The sequence below is a fragment of the Malaclemys terrapin genome, chromosome 13 (genome assembly GCF_027887155.1).
Source record: "Malaclemys terrapin pileata isolate rMalTer1 chromosome 13, rMalTer1.hap1, whole genome shotgun sequence".
NCBI classification, from domain to species: Eukaryota; Metazoa; Chordata; order Testudines; family Emydidae; genus Malaclemys; species Malaclemys terrapin.
Genome location: NC_071517.1, coordinates 10,307,207 through 10,319,469, shown reverse-complemented (window position 1 = coordinate 10,319,469; position 12,263 = coordinate 10,307,207). Strand labels below are relative to the sequence as shown.

Genomic DNA, 12,263 nt, shown 5'->3' with positions numbered 1-12,263 from the left:
TACATGTGGAGAGAGACAGTTCCCATACACAGGGCCGGCTCTGGCTTTTCTGCCACCCCAAGCAAAAAAAAAATGGGGGCGGCCAAAATGGCAAAGCAAACAAACAAACAAACAAACAAAACCATTGCAGCGTGGCCGGAGCGGCAAAGGAGGGGAAAAAAAAAAACCTGCGGTGCGGCCGGAGCCAGGGTGCAAGGGGACTCCCTGCGCTGCAGACGTGCCCTGGCTAGCGGGGTGGGAGAGGGGGAGGGAGCGGGGAGAGAGAGAGAAGGGGGACGGCCAGGGCTTCAGCGGGATGCTCGCCCTGTGGCCCTGACCACCGCACCGCCTGCCGGGACAGCTCCGCATTGCTCCGGTCGGCAGGGAGGGAAGGATGCGGGCTGCCCTGCCGGGCTTGCTACAGACCTGGCCGCTCCCGCTCCCAGCAGGGCGCTCCCCTCCTCCGCGCCGCCGCCCCCTACAGGGCGGCCGGATTGGCGAACAAACAAAAAAACCAAGCAAACAAAAAAAGCCGCCGTGCCGCCCTAGGATTGGGCGGAATGCCGCCACGTAGAATCTGCTGCCCCAAGCACCAGCTTGCTTGGCTGGTGCCTGGAGCCGGCCCTGCCCATACAAATGGCCCATGAGGGAGATTGCTCCTATATATGTGGGGTGGCAGCGTTATACATGTTTCAGAGGCTCAAATAAATTTGTTAGTCTCTAAGAAGCAACAGAGGGTCCTGTGGCACCTTTGAGACTAACAGAAGTATTGGGAGCATACGCTTTCGTGGGTAAGAACCTCACTTCTTCAGATGCAAGAAGCTTATGCTCCCAATACTTCTATTAGTCTCAAAGGTGCCACAGGACCCTCTGTTGCTTTTTACAGATTCAGACTAACACGGATACCCCTATGACACTTAGTCTCTAAGGTGCCACAAGTGTTATACATGGGGTTGGGAGGGGAGGGGGCAGGACCCTATATGGCAGGGAGGAAGAGACGGCTCCACAATACATTGGATGGAGGAACAGCTAATATTCCCTATATACAGGAGTGCCCCCCTATATATGCTGAGGGAAGTAGTCCCTCTACACATGGGCAGGGAATGTCCCATATGTACGTTGGAGGAAGTGCCTGGAAGGAGGAGGGTGTGTTCCCCTATATACCTTGGGGGATGTGTCCCATATGTATGTTGGAGGGGGGCGTTCCCCATATACATCGGGGGAAGCCCTATATACCTTACATGGGCAGGGAATGCCCCCTCTAGGCCTGTCTGGGGCTGCCCCCTCTATACGCCCCCCATGGGCACAGGACAGGCGGAGAGGGGAGGCGATACCGCCTCACACCGCTGCAAGCCCGGGGCTCGGCGCTTCCTCCTCCCGGAACCCGGAAAGAGCCGAGCGGCGGGTGGCCGCGATTGGCCGCCTCCGGCCCGGGGCCGGCCCGGCCGGGGATATCACATGGCGCGCCGGGCCCGGCCCCGCACAGGCGGGCCATGGAGGCGCAGCGGGGCTTCTCCGAGGAGCAGTTCCAGGCCGCCTGCCGGGAGCTGAGCCAGCCGGCGCCGGCGGCAGGGGGAGCCTGGCAGCTCCTGGTGGAGACTATGGGCATCAGTATCTACCGGCTCTACGACGAGGTACCCTGGAGAGGGCTCGCCTTGTCGGCGTGGAGGGCAGCCCCCAGGGCCGGGGCTGGGGCGGCCCCTATGCACACGGGGCCAAGGGGCGGCCCCTATAGGCATGAGGTGTCCCTTATATACGTGGGGGAGGGGCATGCCCTGTCTATGAGAGACATTCATCCATTCACTGGCTCTGGGGTTCGGTGTGGTGTCCTCTAGGGGAGGGGCAGATGCAGGGCCCCTATTTGGGGGGCATTCACTGGAGACATGGGGAAGTGGGGGCACCCCCCTATATTCATGGGGGAAGGGAGAAACCTTGGTATCAATGAGGAAGTGCTCCTTGTGTATGCGGAGCAAAGGGTGAAAGTCCATAAAGGAGAGCTGTACAGGGGGTTAGTCACCTATATGCAGGGGGCAAGGTGGCCTGTCCTATGTAGTGGGCATTCTCATTATGTAAGGGAAAGGACCCCATTATTTGGCAGAGGGGAGCTCTTCTCATATATATATATATATATATATATATTAAAAAGAACATGGCTATTTCCTTTATATATGGGGAACATTCACAATACATAAGGTATACCCAGTTCCCATATCTATGCTGGATAGGGGCATTCCCTAGATAAAGGGGGAAGGCATCTATATATCCGGTGATGGCTCCCCTATATTCAGGGGAAGTGTTCATCCCTTGTCTATGGGTGCATATCTATAGCTACAGCAGGTGAATACTGGGTATCCCCTATATCTAGGGAGAAACAGCTCCCCTATATATCAATGGGAGGCAGGAATGATTGTCATCACTATAACTGAATAGAAGTAGGATTGACTACTAGCTGGAGACAGTTTATCACCTAGAAACTTTTATGTGGGGTTGCTCTCTAGAGGAGTATCCATGTTCTTGGTGGAGGAGGCTTGTGTATTTATCTAGATATTAGAAAGTGGGGAGATGTTCTGCTGATTAGCTAGAAAGGGTGAACTGCTCCCCTGTTCCACACACCCCTCTGTCATCTGTTTGAGCTCTAACACGACTAGCTCAGTGTCTCCTGGGTCACACAAAGCAGCTTTCAGGCTAATGCCATTAACTGCTGATGGGGGGGAAACGGTTGCAGCTGCAAACACTGCTCCTGTTTCTCTAAAAGCTGCTGCAGGAGCCTGCAGATTACTGAGAATTTAAGGTTTAGTCACACTTGGTAATTTGGAAACTCCTGATGGAGGGCTCTGCTTGGTGAGAGGAAGCCTTTTAGTCCGAAGGAAGCAGTTTACTGATTTCAGTGGGAAATACCCATCTCCCCCTTCAATACAAATCCATCTCAGGGGAGAATGACAGTACCCTCCCTTAAGGAGGAAGGGTAGGGAACTTATTACTCTGTCTTCAAACACCTCCATCTGTTCCTGGTCTTAGAATCTTCAATAACTTTCCAAGTACATGTCCCGTCTCCATCTCCTTCTCTTTTTAGCTGATGATGATGTTTACTGCTGGCTGCATCATCAAGATGCTGGCCCCAAATTAAGGAGAGCTTCAGAAAACACTGTAATAAATCCCCTATCAGCATTGAAATCTTCACTTCTTGGTTTTGAGGGAAGATTATGGCTGAGATGTCCAAAACTGCCTGAATTGGTTTTCATATAGAATCCCATTAATTGTAGTGGAACTGGGCATCAAAATCCCATTTTAAATGTTCAAGGCTAGAATCTATCTTTAAAATTAGCTTGAAGTTGAATATAGATATTTTCTATTAGTGGCAGGTGATTCTTTATTGTTACTTGGTAACTAAACCATTTTCCTGACTTATTAAAACATTTACCTATAAATATGGTTCCAAAATGTCTTTATTTTTGTAGTTTTAGTTACTCTTCTTATCGCATACTTAACAGGTCAGTGCTATTGTTGCACTGGAATTAAATGCTATGATACCGTATGGGGCGAAGCATTACAGAATCTAGTATTGGTATAAAATTATTCATCAACTTATTTTTAAAAAGTCTGTGGAAGCAGTTTTGTTTCCTGCTGTCTCTGCAATCTGAATATTGCAATGTTTTGGTAGTGCACAAGAATGGGAAAGAGAAATTGGCTTGAAACTGACCAAAATGAAGCCGACTAGCCTGTTTTCTTTTTCAAAGCTCAATAAAATAAAATAAAAAGCAAATGGCGTAAATAATCAAAAATAAATGACACTTTAAAAGTTAAATCCATTTGAATAATCTGTTATCAGTAATTCATGTAAAGATAGCTTTTAAATATGATTTTCTAGCTTCAGTGGCCTGTTAATTGCAATTTATATCATTCAGCATACTCTAAGAGCTATTGAAAATGCAGAATTAATCAAATTGTATTTCCAGCTAGACTAATTCGCAAAACAAATTATCTTGAACTATGAAAGGTAGATTTAGCTAAATTGAATTAGGAAATATATTTACGTTAGCAGTTACACTTACTCATAATCCGATTTAAAACAGTCCAGGTTTGGTTAGATCCAAATAGCTTGCTAGGAGTAGGTAAGCTGAATTGAAATGGAAGGACTAGAAATATGGTCAGAGGCTGTCACAACAGTAACAGAGAATGATTAATGACTACCTACCAATATATAATGTTTATACTTTCTCAGTGAGCTGCTTTGTAGCTTGATTCCCTGAACACTGCTGGCAATGAAGGCCTCTTCCCCATTTCTCCCCTTTCCTGGCTCCTATGGCTATGAAACTTGGTATATTTGGTTATTAAATTGGGCTTTAAAAAACCCTCTAGTTTAAGGAGTGGTAGCCTGGTGGTCATATCAGGCTGGGTCAGTTTGAAGTTCTAGCAGGCCTTTTTCCTAAATTGCCTGGGCTGACCTGCTGATGGCTCTTTATAGAGAAAATTAATGCTATAATCAGCACTCTTACAATCTCCACTTCAGGATTGGGTTGAAAGCCTGTTAGAAGATCACTTTGGTCTCTGCTCACAGCCACTCTAGTCGTCTTCTCGTATTTCTCACTGCTTGTTGTAGAAGGGTGCTGAAGAATGTTGTTGCGGATAAAGCTGTTCCAACTGCTCAGTGCTTCTGTCCTTGGAGTTCTGGTGTTATCAGCACTAGCAGAGTGCGTAGCCTGCTAATCCAGTAGACCTTGATCTTACTCCTAAAGAGAGACCACTGGCACAGTTCGATGACAAAGGCACTTGGCCAGCTTTATTGCCCCCAAGGCACAGTGCTAGCTAGCATCCCATAGGAGCTACAGGTACACTAATACATGAGTGCCCAGTGGCGAGGAGCATCTCAGTCAGCAGCGGGAGTTTCTGCTGTCCCGTTGGCCACACAAAGGGTTAAGGTGAGGTACCCCCAACACTTATAGACTGAGACAAACAACTGGGATAAACAGTTTACGTACTACCTTACATGTTTCAGGACATCTGTGGGTTTGTTTTTGTTTTTAACCTTCCCTTGTTCCTGATATTTCGGACAAAACATCCCTATTCATTATTCTGTCAAACCGTCTTCTCTTGTACTAGATTGGGGATATCAGTACTATCCTGCTGGAATGAATTTACATAAATATCTAGTGCCTAGTATGCTAGCAACAACTTTGCCAGGTTAACATACCACTAAGTGAATTTGTAAGGATCTGTTTAATACACAGCCTGACTTTGGTTCATAGCCTCTGGTTCAGGCCTCAAATCTTGCACCAGACCCAGTGCTTCAGGCTCTCTTTGGCCTGATCTACACTTGGGGGGGGGGGGGGGTAGGCAAGCTAAGTCGGTCTTAAGTTACGCAACTTCAGCTACGAAAATAGCGTAGCTGAAGTCGACGTACTTAGAGCTACTTACCTCGGTATCTTCACTGCGGTAGGTTTACTGCTGCCGCTCCCCCGTCAACTCCGCCTACACGTCTCACTCAGGTGGAGTACTGGAGTCGACGGGAGAGCGCTCGGTGGTCGATTTCTTGCGTCTAGTGAAGACGTGATAAATCGACTCCCGCTGGATCGATCGTTCTGGAGGTAAGTGTAGACATGCCCTTTCTCTCCTATACTTGTGGCAGGCATTTATTTATTTGGGAATAAAGATGTTCCATAACAGATGGCACTAGAGAGCAACTCCCTGGCCACCACTATAAAGGGTTTCGGGCAATGAGGTCTAGTATTGGAGGAAATCTCTCTGTATTTGGCATACACAATATCCTTAGCCAGGCTTGAAGGTTAGGTATAGTATTAGTCAACAACAGCTGGAATTAATGGAAGCCTCCACCATTTATTCATGAGTCCCTTGGTCCTTCTCCCTTTCCAACTCCCCCTGGGCTTTCTCTCACTTGGGGACGGCTGCCGTTCCTCATCAACATTGAATATCTTCTGCTGGTCCGTTTTTTCCCCAAGAACAGACCTCCCTGATGTGCAAAATTCAGCTCACCCTTCCTGCCTCTGCACTTGAGTGGAGGCTGCCAATCAAAGCACAGTGGGGAAGAACCTGGGGGACAGCTTATGGAGACCTCCTGCTAACAGCCTGGAATGCAAGTTGACCTTGAGTCCCATGCAGGGTGCTGAGTACCAAAAGCCACCATTCAGGGATGCTTCTTGGGATGTGATGGCACTTTTGATTCTGTTATTTTTTTTTCTTTTTCTCCCCCTCCTCATCTCCTCCCCCCCCGCCTCCCATGTGAGTGCTGCAAAAACTTCACTTGAGGTGCAAGAAGAAGTGATGAGTGTGCTATGGTAGCAAAGTTGGCAGTTGGGCTTGGAGGAAAGCTTGCCTGATCAGCTGGGACAATGTGGGAGTATCCAATGACAATGGGATCAGCAGTTGGGCAAGATGCTTTTGAAGCGCTCCAGTAGATTGTGGTGGTCTCTTTGCACTGCCTGTTAGTAAGGCCTGAGGAAGGGGCAGTGATGGGGCTCTCATGTTGTGAGCATCCTTAGGAGGGGGAGCCGAGGACTTCTGAAATAGTTCACGTGTCTCTTGGTTCTGGCAGGTTTTCAGCAGGGGGAGCTGCTCGCGTTCTGCCTCCCGCCGGAGGTTGTGATTGATCAACCTCTTGACCGCCCAGAGAGAGTGGATAGGTGCTCAGATCTCATTGTAGAATCTCATTGATATCAATGCAGCATGGTAGAGCTCCCAGAATCTGCCTGTTGGATCTCATTGCATGATTAGGGCCTAAGAAATTGGACAGTTCCTTAGTTCACCGGTCTACAAAATGGGGATCATATTTGTTTCACAGAGACACTGGTGCCCCCAAATTAATTTGTTTTGGAGGCATGGCAGATGAAAGATGGGTTAGGGTTAGACGAACAAAATATTCCAGTTCTAGGTTCAAACCTAGTGTCCTCAGAATTGGAACATCCTGCTCAGCTACACATAAATATACATGTTTTTCCCCTAAATTCTGAAAGGTTTCTCTAAGGAATAGTGAGATCAAAACGTGGAAGTCTTGTAATTGCTTTTTAAGAAGCAAAAAATACAAATTAAGGGATTAAACTTGGGTTCAGGAAACACCACCTCTTGACTCTGGTGGTTTAGGTGCCCTGTTTCTTGGGATGTTCTTTCCGAAAAGGAAAACATAAAGGGGAAAGCAAACAAATAGGTCGTTCAGGTCCCTGTGAAAGGGGAAGGGTGGCTGGGGAAAGTCTGATTCATTCCCATTACCCTGAAGTGACAATTCTATTTCTTGTAATCTGTTTTTCTTCTGTCACTGTGTGGTAATGTATCCCCCTATTTATAGTATGGGAGTGGTGACCTGTAGTACTGAAATGAAAGCATGTCAGTGTGTGGAGTACACACAGTAAATAGCAAAAAGAACAGGAGTACTTGTGGCACCTTAGAGACTAACACATTTATTTGAGCATAAGCTTTCGTGGGCTACAGCCCACTTCATGATGCATCTGATGAAGTGGGCTGTAGCCCATGAAAGTTTATGCTCCAATAAATTTGTTAGTCTCTAAGGCCACATCTACACTACCCACCGGATCAGTGGGTAGTAATCGATCCCCGAATCGACATCCGTACTCTACCTCGGCAGGAGGAATAAGCGGAGTCGTTGGGGGAGCCGCGGCGGTCAACTTGCTGCCATGAGGACGGCCAGGAAAGTCGAACTAAGATACTTCGACTTCAGCTACGCAAATAGCGTAGCTGAAGTTGCGTATCTTAGATCGATTTTCCCCCCCCTCCCGCCCAATGTAGACCAGCCCGAAGGTGCCACAAGTACTCCTGTTCTTTTTGCCGATACAGACTAACAAGGCTGCTACTCTGAAACCTGCCACACAGTAAATGGGTAGTTAATGAAAGAGGTATAAAATAAGCAATGTTTTTGGTGGAATCTATGGGGAGGGTAGAAGTGTGGGGAAACGCGTTGTCTGAGTAACTGGGTACCGCATAGTAGCTGCCAGTAAAGTTGGTCATAAAATATTAGTTGTTTTTGAGGAGAATCTTTAAATTTTCTCTTGAAATTTTGGTTTTTCAACATCCTCCTCCCCCTGAAAACCTCTCTCTCTCTCTCTCCTCACACTTTCCCTTCCTCCTCCCTCATAATTGTCAATTGAAAAAGGGGAAGGAGAGAGGGTGGGGAACCTCCAAAAGCTTGTTTTTTGTTGTTGGGGGGGGGGGGGGGAAGTGAAAATTCTTAAATGTTAGAAAAAATGCCATTTCCTATTTTATATGATTTTATATATCTTTTTAATAGGAAAAGATATACCACTTCGAATTGCCATTAAAATCAATGATAGTGCAATGGTGCAGTAGCTCAGCATAGTCTGGTAGCTGTGGGTGGATAACTCTTAACCGGGTGGTATAAGTCACTAAAAATGGACGCTTTCAAACAAATTCAATAGAACTCCTGCTGACTATTGTCTAACTTGACCCTCACCAGTACGCTATTTTAAAGTTCTGACTCAACAGGCTGTACCCTGTGCTATGCTATGAAGCTTGCTAAACTTCCCCTCCCCTCCCTCCCGCCCCCCCAATCGACTCTGGTTGGAACTAGGCCTGCATTCAATCTACTATCTCACTAGGCATGCACTACTGCAGAAGCATCAAGAGCACTGGGCCTTTATCGACTTACCTCTGGAGAAATCATGAAAGAATAAAAAAAATGTTTTCCCTTTGAAAAAATATTTTGAAGATGGAAATTCTTAAATATTGAAAATGGGGGCTCTGGTTTATCTTTGACCAGCAGGAACCCGCACCTTGACTTTAAGGGTCTGATCTAAAATAGTTTGATTTCTCTTGTACCTCAGTTCCCCATCTCCAAAATAGGGAACTTTTATTATCCATCTTGTAGGGCTGTTTCTGAGGGGGGTGTGTGTGTGTGTGTGTGTGTGTGTGTGTGGTGTTCAGTGAAATTCTAGACCAGAGGTAGGCAACCTATGCACACGTGCCGAAGGCGGCATGCGAGCTGATTTTCAGTGGCACTCACGCTGCCCGGGTCCTGGCCACCCGTCTGACATTTGTTGCAGATGCAAGAATGACCCTCCAATATCAAACTGAAATTGAGGTGTGAATAGGGGGGTTATTGGGAAGGGATGACTAGGATTCTCCATGTTCACCCAGTAATGGATAAACTCTGGGGGGGTGGGTGGAAATGTAGGATGTACTTAAAGGAATTGTGGGTGCACATCAACAAAACAACGATGATCGTCACGCAGATGATCTTTTGCACCTGTGAATTGTCTCCTTTTGGACTTTATTGTAGGATTGTGCTGAGTGCCTAAAACTTAGGAAAAGGATGATTGGTCAAAATCCATTTCCACTCTGCAGATGAAAGTATGTAACATTTTCTGGCTAATGTGGCATCAGATTAGTTCTCTAACTAGCTCTTGCTAATGGCTGCAGTTCTATGAAGATGCCTGATATTTTGCACAGAGTTAGCAAGATCATAATAGAACTTGAACCCGGGTATAATGTTGCAGTATGGATAGAATGTCTTATAGGTTACATCAGAAGAAGCAGAACTGGGGGTACAATGTAAACTATCCAAACAACTGAGGATGGCATAACTGGGGGAAACCGGCTCAGTGGGTTTTAAATCTATGCTGGGCTAAGACTGGGCCAAATTAGGCTGTTACTTTGGATTTCAGCTGATTAGCTCCAGTGATTCCAATGGACTAAAGCTGAAACCGAATTGACGTACCCGAGAAAGCAGGCTTCAAAGCCTGCTGAGTTGAATGTAGACAGCTTGGTATTCTGCTCTAGTACATTCAATCTCTGCTGTCTTACTGGCCAGATGGGAAGCTGGCTGGCTCTGTCTGTTCAGGGGCAGTATGGTTCAAGTAGTTGGCAGTGAATCCTGGGAGAAGGGACAAGTGCAGCCACAATTATCTAAATGTAGCTTCTCTGAATCTCTGGGGAGACATGACAAGCGTTTGGATAGTTGAGGTTGGATTGTATACAAAGGTCATGTTTTGAAAAAGGGTAATAAAGATGCTAAGTTTAGTCTGGTGGAACAGTGTACCATCTCTAAATATTTAGCTGACGCGTGACTCTGAAATCTTGAGAGTTTCTGTCTTCAGGATCTTTTAGCCTTGAACTCATTATAAATTCCTGTCTCTCAGTATGTCTCTTGCATAACATCTACTGTAGCATAGAGTGATCCTCCATTTCCCTTGCGAAGACTGATCTAATAGTTTAAACCTTAGTAAGCAATTTGAGAAAATCCAATAATTTGGCAAGTACTCTTGATTACTGTAGCATAGAGCTGTGCAAATGTTTGCTTGCTGGCAGTTGCAAAGAGTAAAAAAAAAAAAAAAAAAAATTAGGAGTGAGTTGAATAGAAAGTAAGTTTTCTGACTGTTTGCTTCACTGAAAATTCAGAATTTTGTTTTGTGCTGAATGAAATGTTTTGTTTGGACACTTCTAACTTTAAAAAGAAAGAAAGAAAAGCAAACAAAATAAAGGGCTTGAATCACAGAATGGAGGAGGAGGTGGTGGTGGGGTCATCCCCACTTACACCCAGTAGCTAGGGGGTTAAAACACTCACCTGGGATGTGGGAGATCTAGGTTTGAACCCAAGTGCCCTCCCTCCCAAACGAGTGCTGCTGTGACTATCAGGCCTAAAAAATGGCCCCAATTGTAGCTCATATGTAAAACAAGATGTGCAACAGCTCACAAGAACCTAGAACCTTTTTTCCTGCTTGAAAATTAGTCATGGAAAATAGGTCAAGTTGTTTGTCAATAATGAATGTTATGAACAAGTGCAAGAGAACCAGACGCACGAATTGGGTTAGTCCAAACCAAAAGGGCCTGCTGATAAGGTTCAAGAACTGTTGAAAACATGCTTAGGAAAAAATGGAAGACATGGAGCCAGAAATGAATGAATGAAACAAAATTGGTGTGGTGGATATTAGGTAGACAAAATAACGAGGGGATTAACTATGCTGCACATGTTTCCCTTTTTGGGGTTTAAAAAGTGACTGGGGGGGGGGGGGAATCATCACTGTCTTCCCAGGGTGTCTTCCACTCACCTCATCTTCCCTGAGATAGCAGGAGCAGACCAGATCAAAATACTTTCTTCCTGACAGGGAGGCCATTAAGCCTTGTTTTCGTTCAAGGAGCTTTGTTTCTCACTTAGGTCACACACACACACACACACACACACACACACACACACACACACACACACACACACACACACACACACACTTACTTTAAGGACTCAACAGCCAGCATAGCAGAGGCATATAAGATCCTGTTCCATCCCCCCTACCTCTTTCTCTTGGCTTTTCATCAAATCACCTGCCGTGTATCTGCACAGCCAGATGAGATGACCACAGCCCTGCCCTGTCTAAGGAGAAAAGACTCAACCACGTGACATCCCTGTCAGGAATGTGAACCAGGATCTGAGCAACAGGTGCTGTGGTTGGCCTAACAGCCAAAGCGTCCATTTGTGACTGACCAGTTGTCCAGTGTTCCAAAATAATCAACAAAAGCCATATTTCCCTCCCCTTTTCCATTCCATCTCTCCTCCATCATCAATCTGCCTGTCCACTAGAAACAGGCAAAATGAGTACCGTTTACACATCTGGACTGAGGGTCAAATTAACCCTTCGCATCAAAAGGTTTGTTTTGAAAATAAGACTGGTCTTCAAAAGGAGAGAGACTTTTTAAAGGCTTTAAGATTGTTTTGCATAATCACTCCATTCCAGTTTTAGTATAAATGCTTGTTTTAATTTCTTGTGTTTGATCAATAAACTTTCAACTTGAGAATGAATGCTTTGGGGGGGGCATTGCCGAGGAGTGAAATAAAACCCAGGCCTCTGTAGAAGAAAACCCCTGTACCTAAATATCACTGTTTTTAATGTTGGACAGTGAAAGAGTTTATAAACACCTTGAAATCAACACATCTCCCTAGTCCAGAGGCCATGGGATATTATTCTGTGGTGGGTCTCTCTCTGTCCTGCGGAAGCTGTTCCACAGGGGGAGAGCAGGGGAGAGAGCGAACATACTTTCTAGCTCTGAGGTAAGGCATTAAACCTGGACCTCCCATGTTCCAGGTGAGCGGTCTAACTGCTGGACTACTAGATATAAGGGGGAGGAAGTGGTGCTGCCACTACCACCTGTTTTGTGAATGGCGCCTAAATCCCCTTGATCATCTAGCCTGAAATATCAAAACGTTTTATGTTGGTAATATCAGAACGATTCTTTTCAGCACATCGGCAGTTTTTTTCCATTTTGACTGAAGAGGTCAGTCGAAATTAACATTAATTCACAAAACGTTT

At 45.9% G+C, this 12,263-nt stretch overlaps 1 protein-coding gene across 2 annotated transcripts in view; it reads left to right on the top strand.

Moving 5' to 3' along the window:
- Window positions 1–1,388: 1,388 nt before the first annotated feature.
- The window catches only part of PCTP (phosphatidylcholine transfer protein), a 49,860-nt gene continuing 38,985 nt past the window's right edge, over window positions 1,389–12,263 (top strand). For both annotated transcript variants that reach the window (XM_054048001.1, XM_054048000.1), the window contains exon 1: window positions 1,389–1,613. In XM_054048001.1, the coding sequence (XP_053903976.1) occupies window positions 1,473–1,613 (141 nt within the window). In that variant the 5' untranslated portion in view covers window positions 1,389–1,472. The remainder of the gene's footprint in view (window positions 1,614–12,263) is intronic.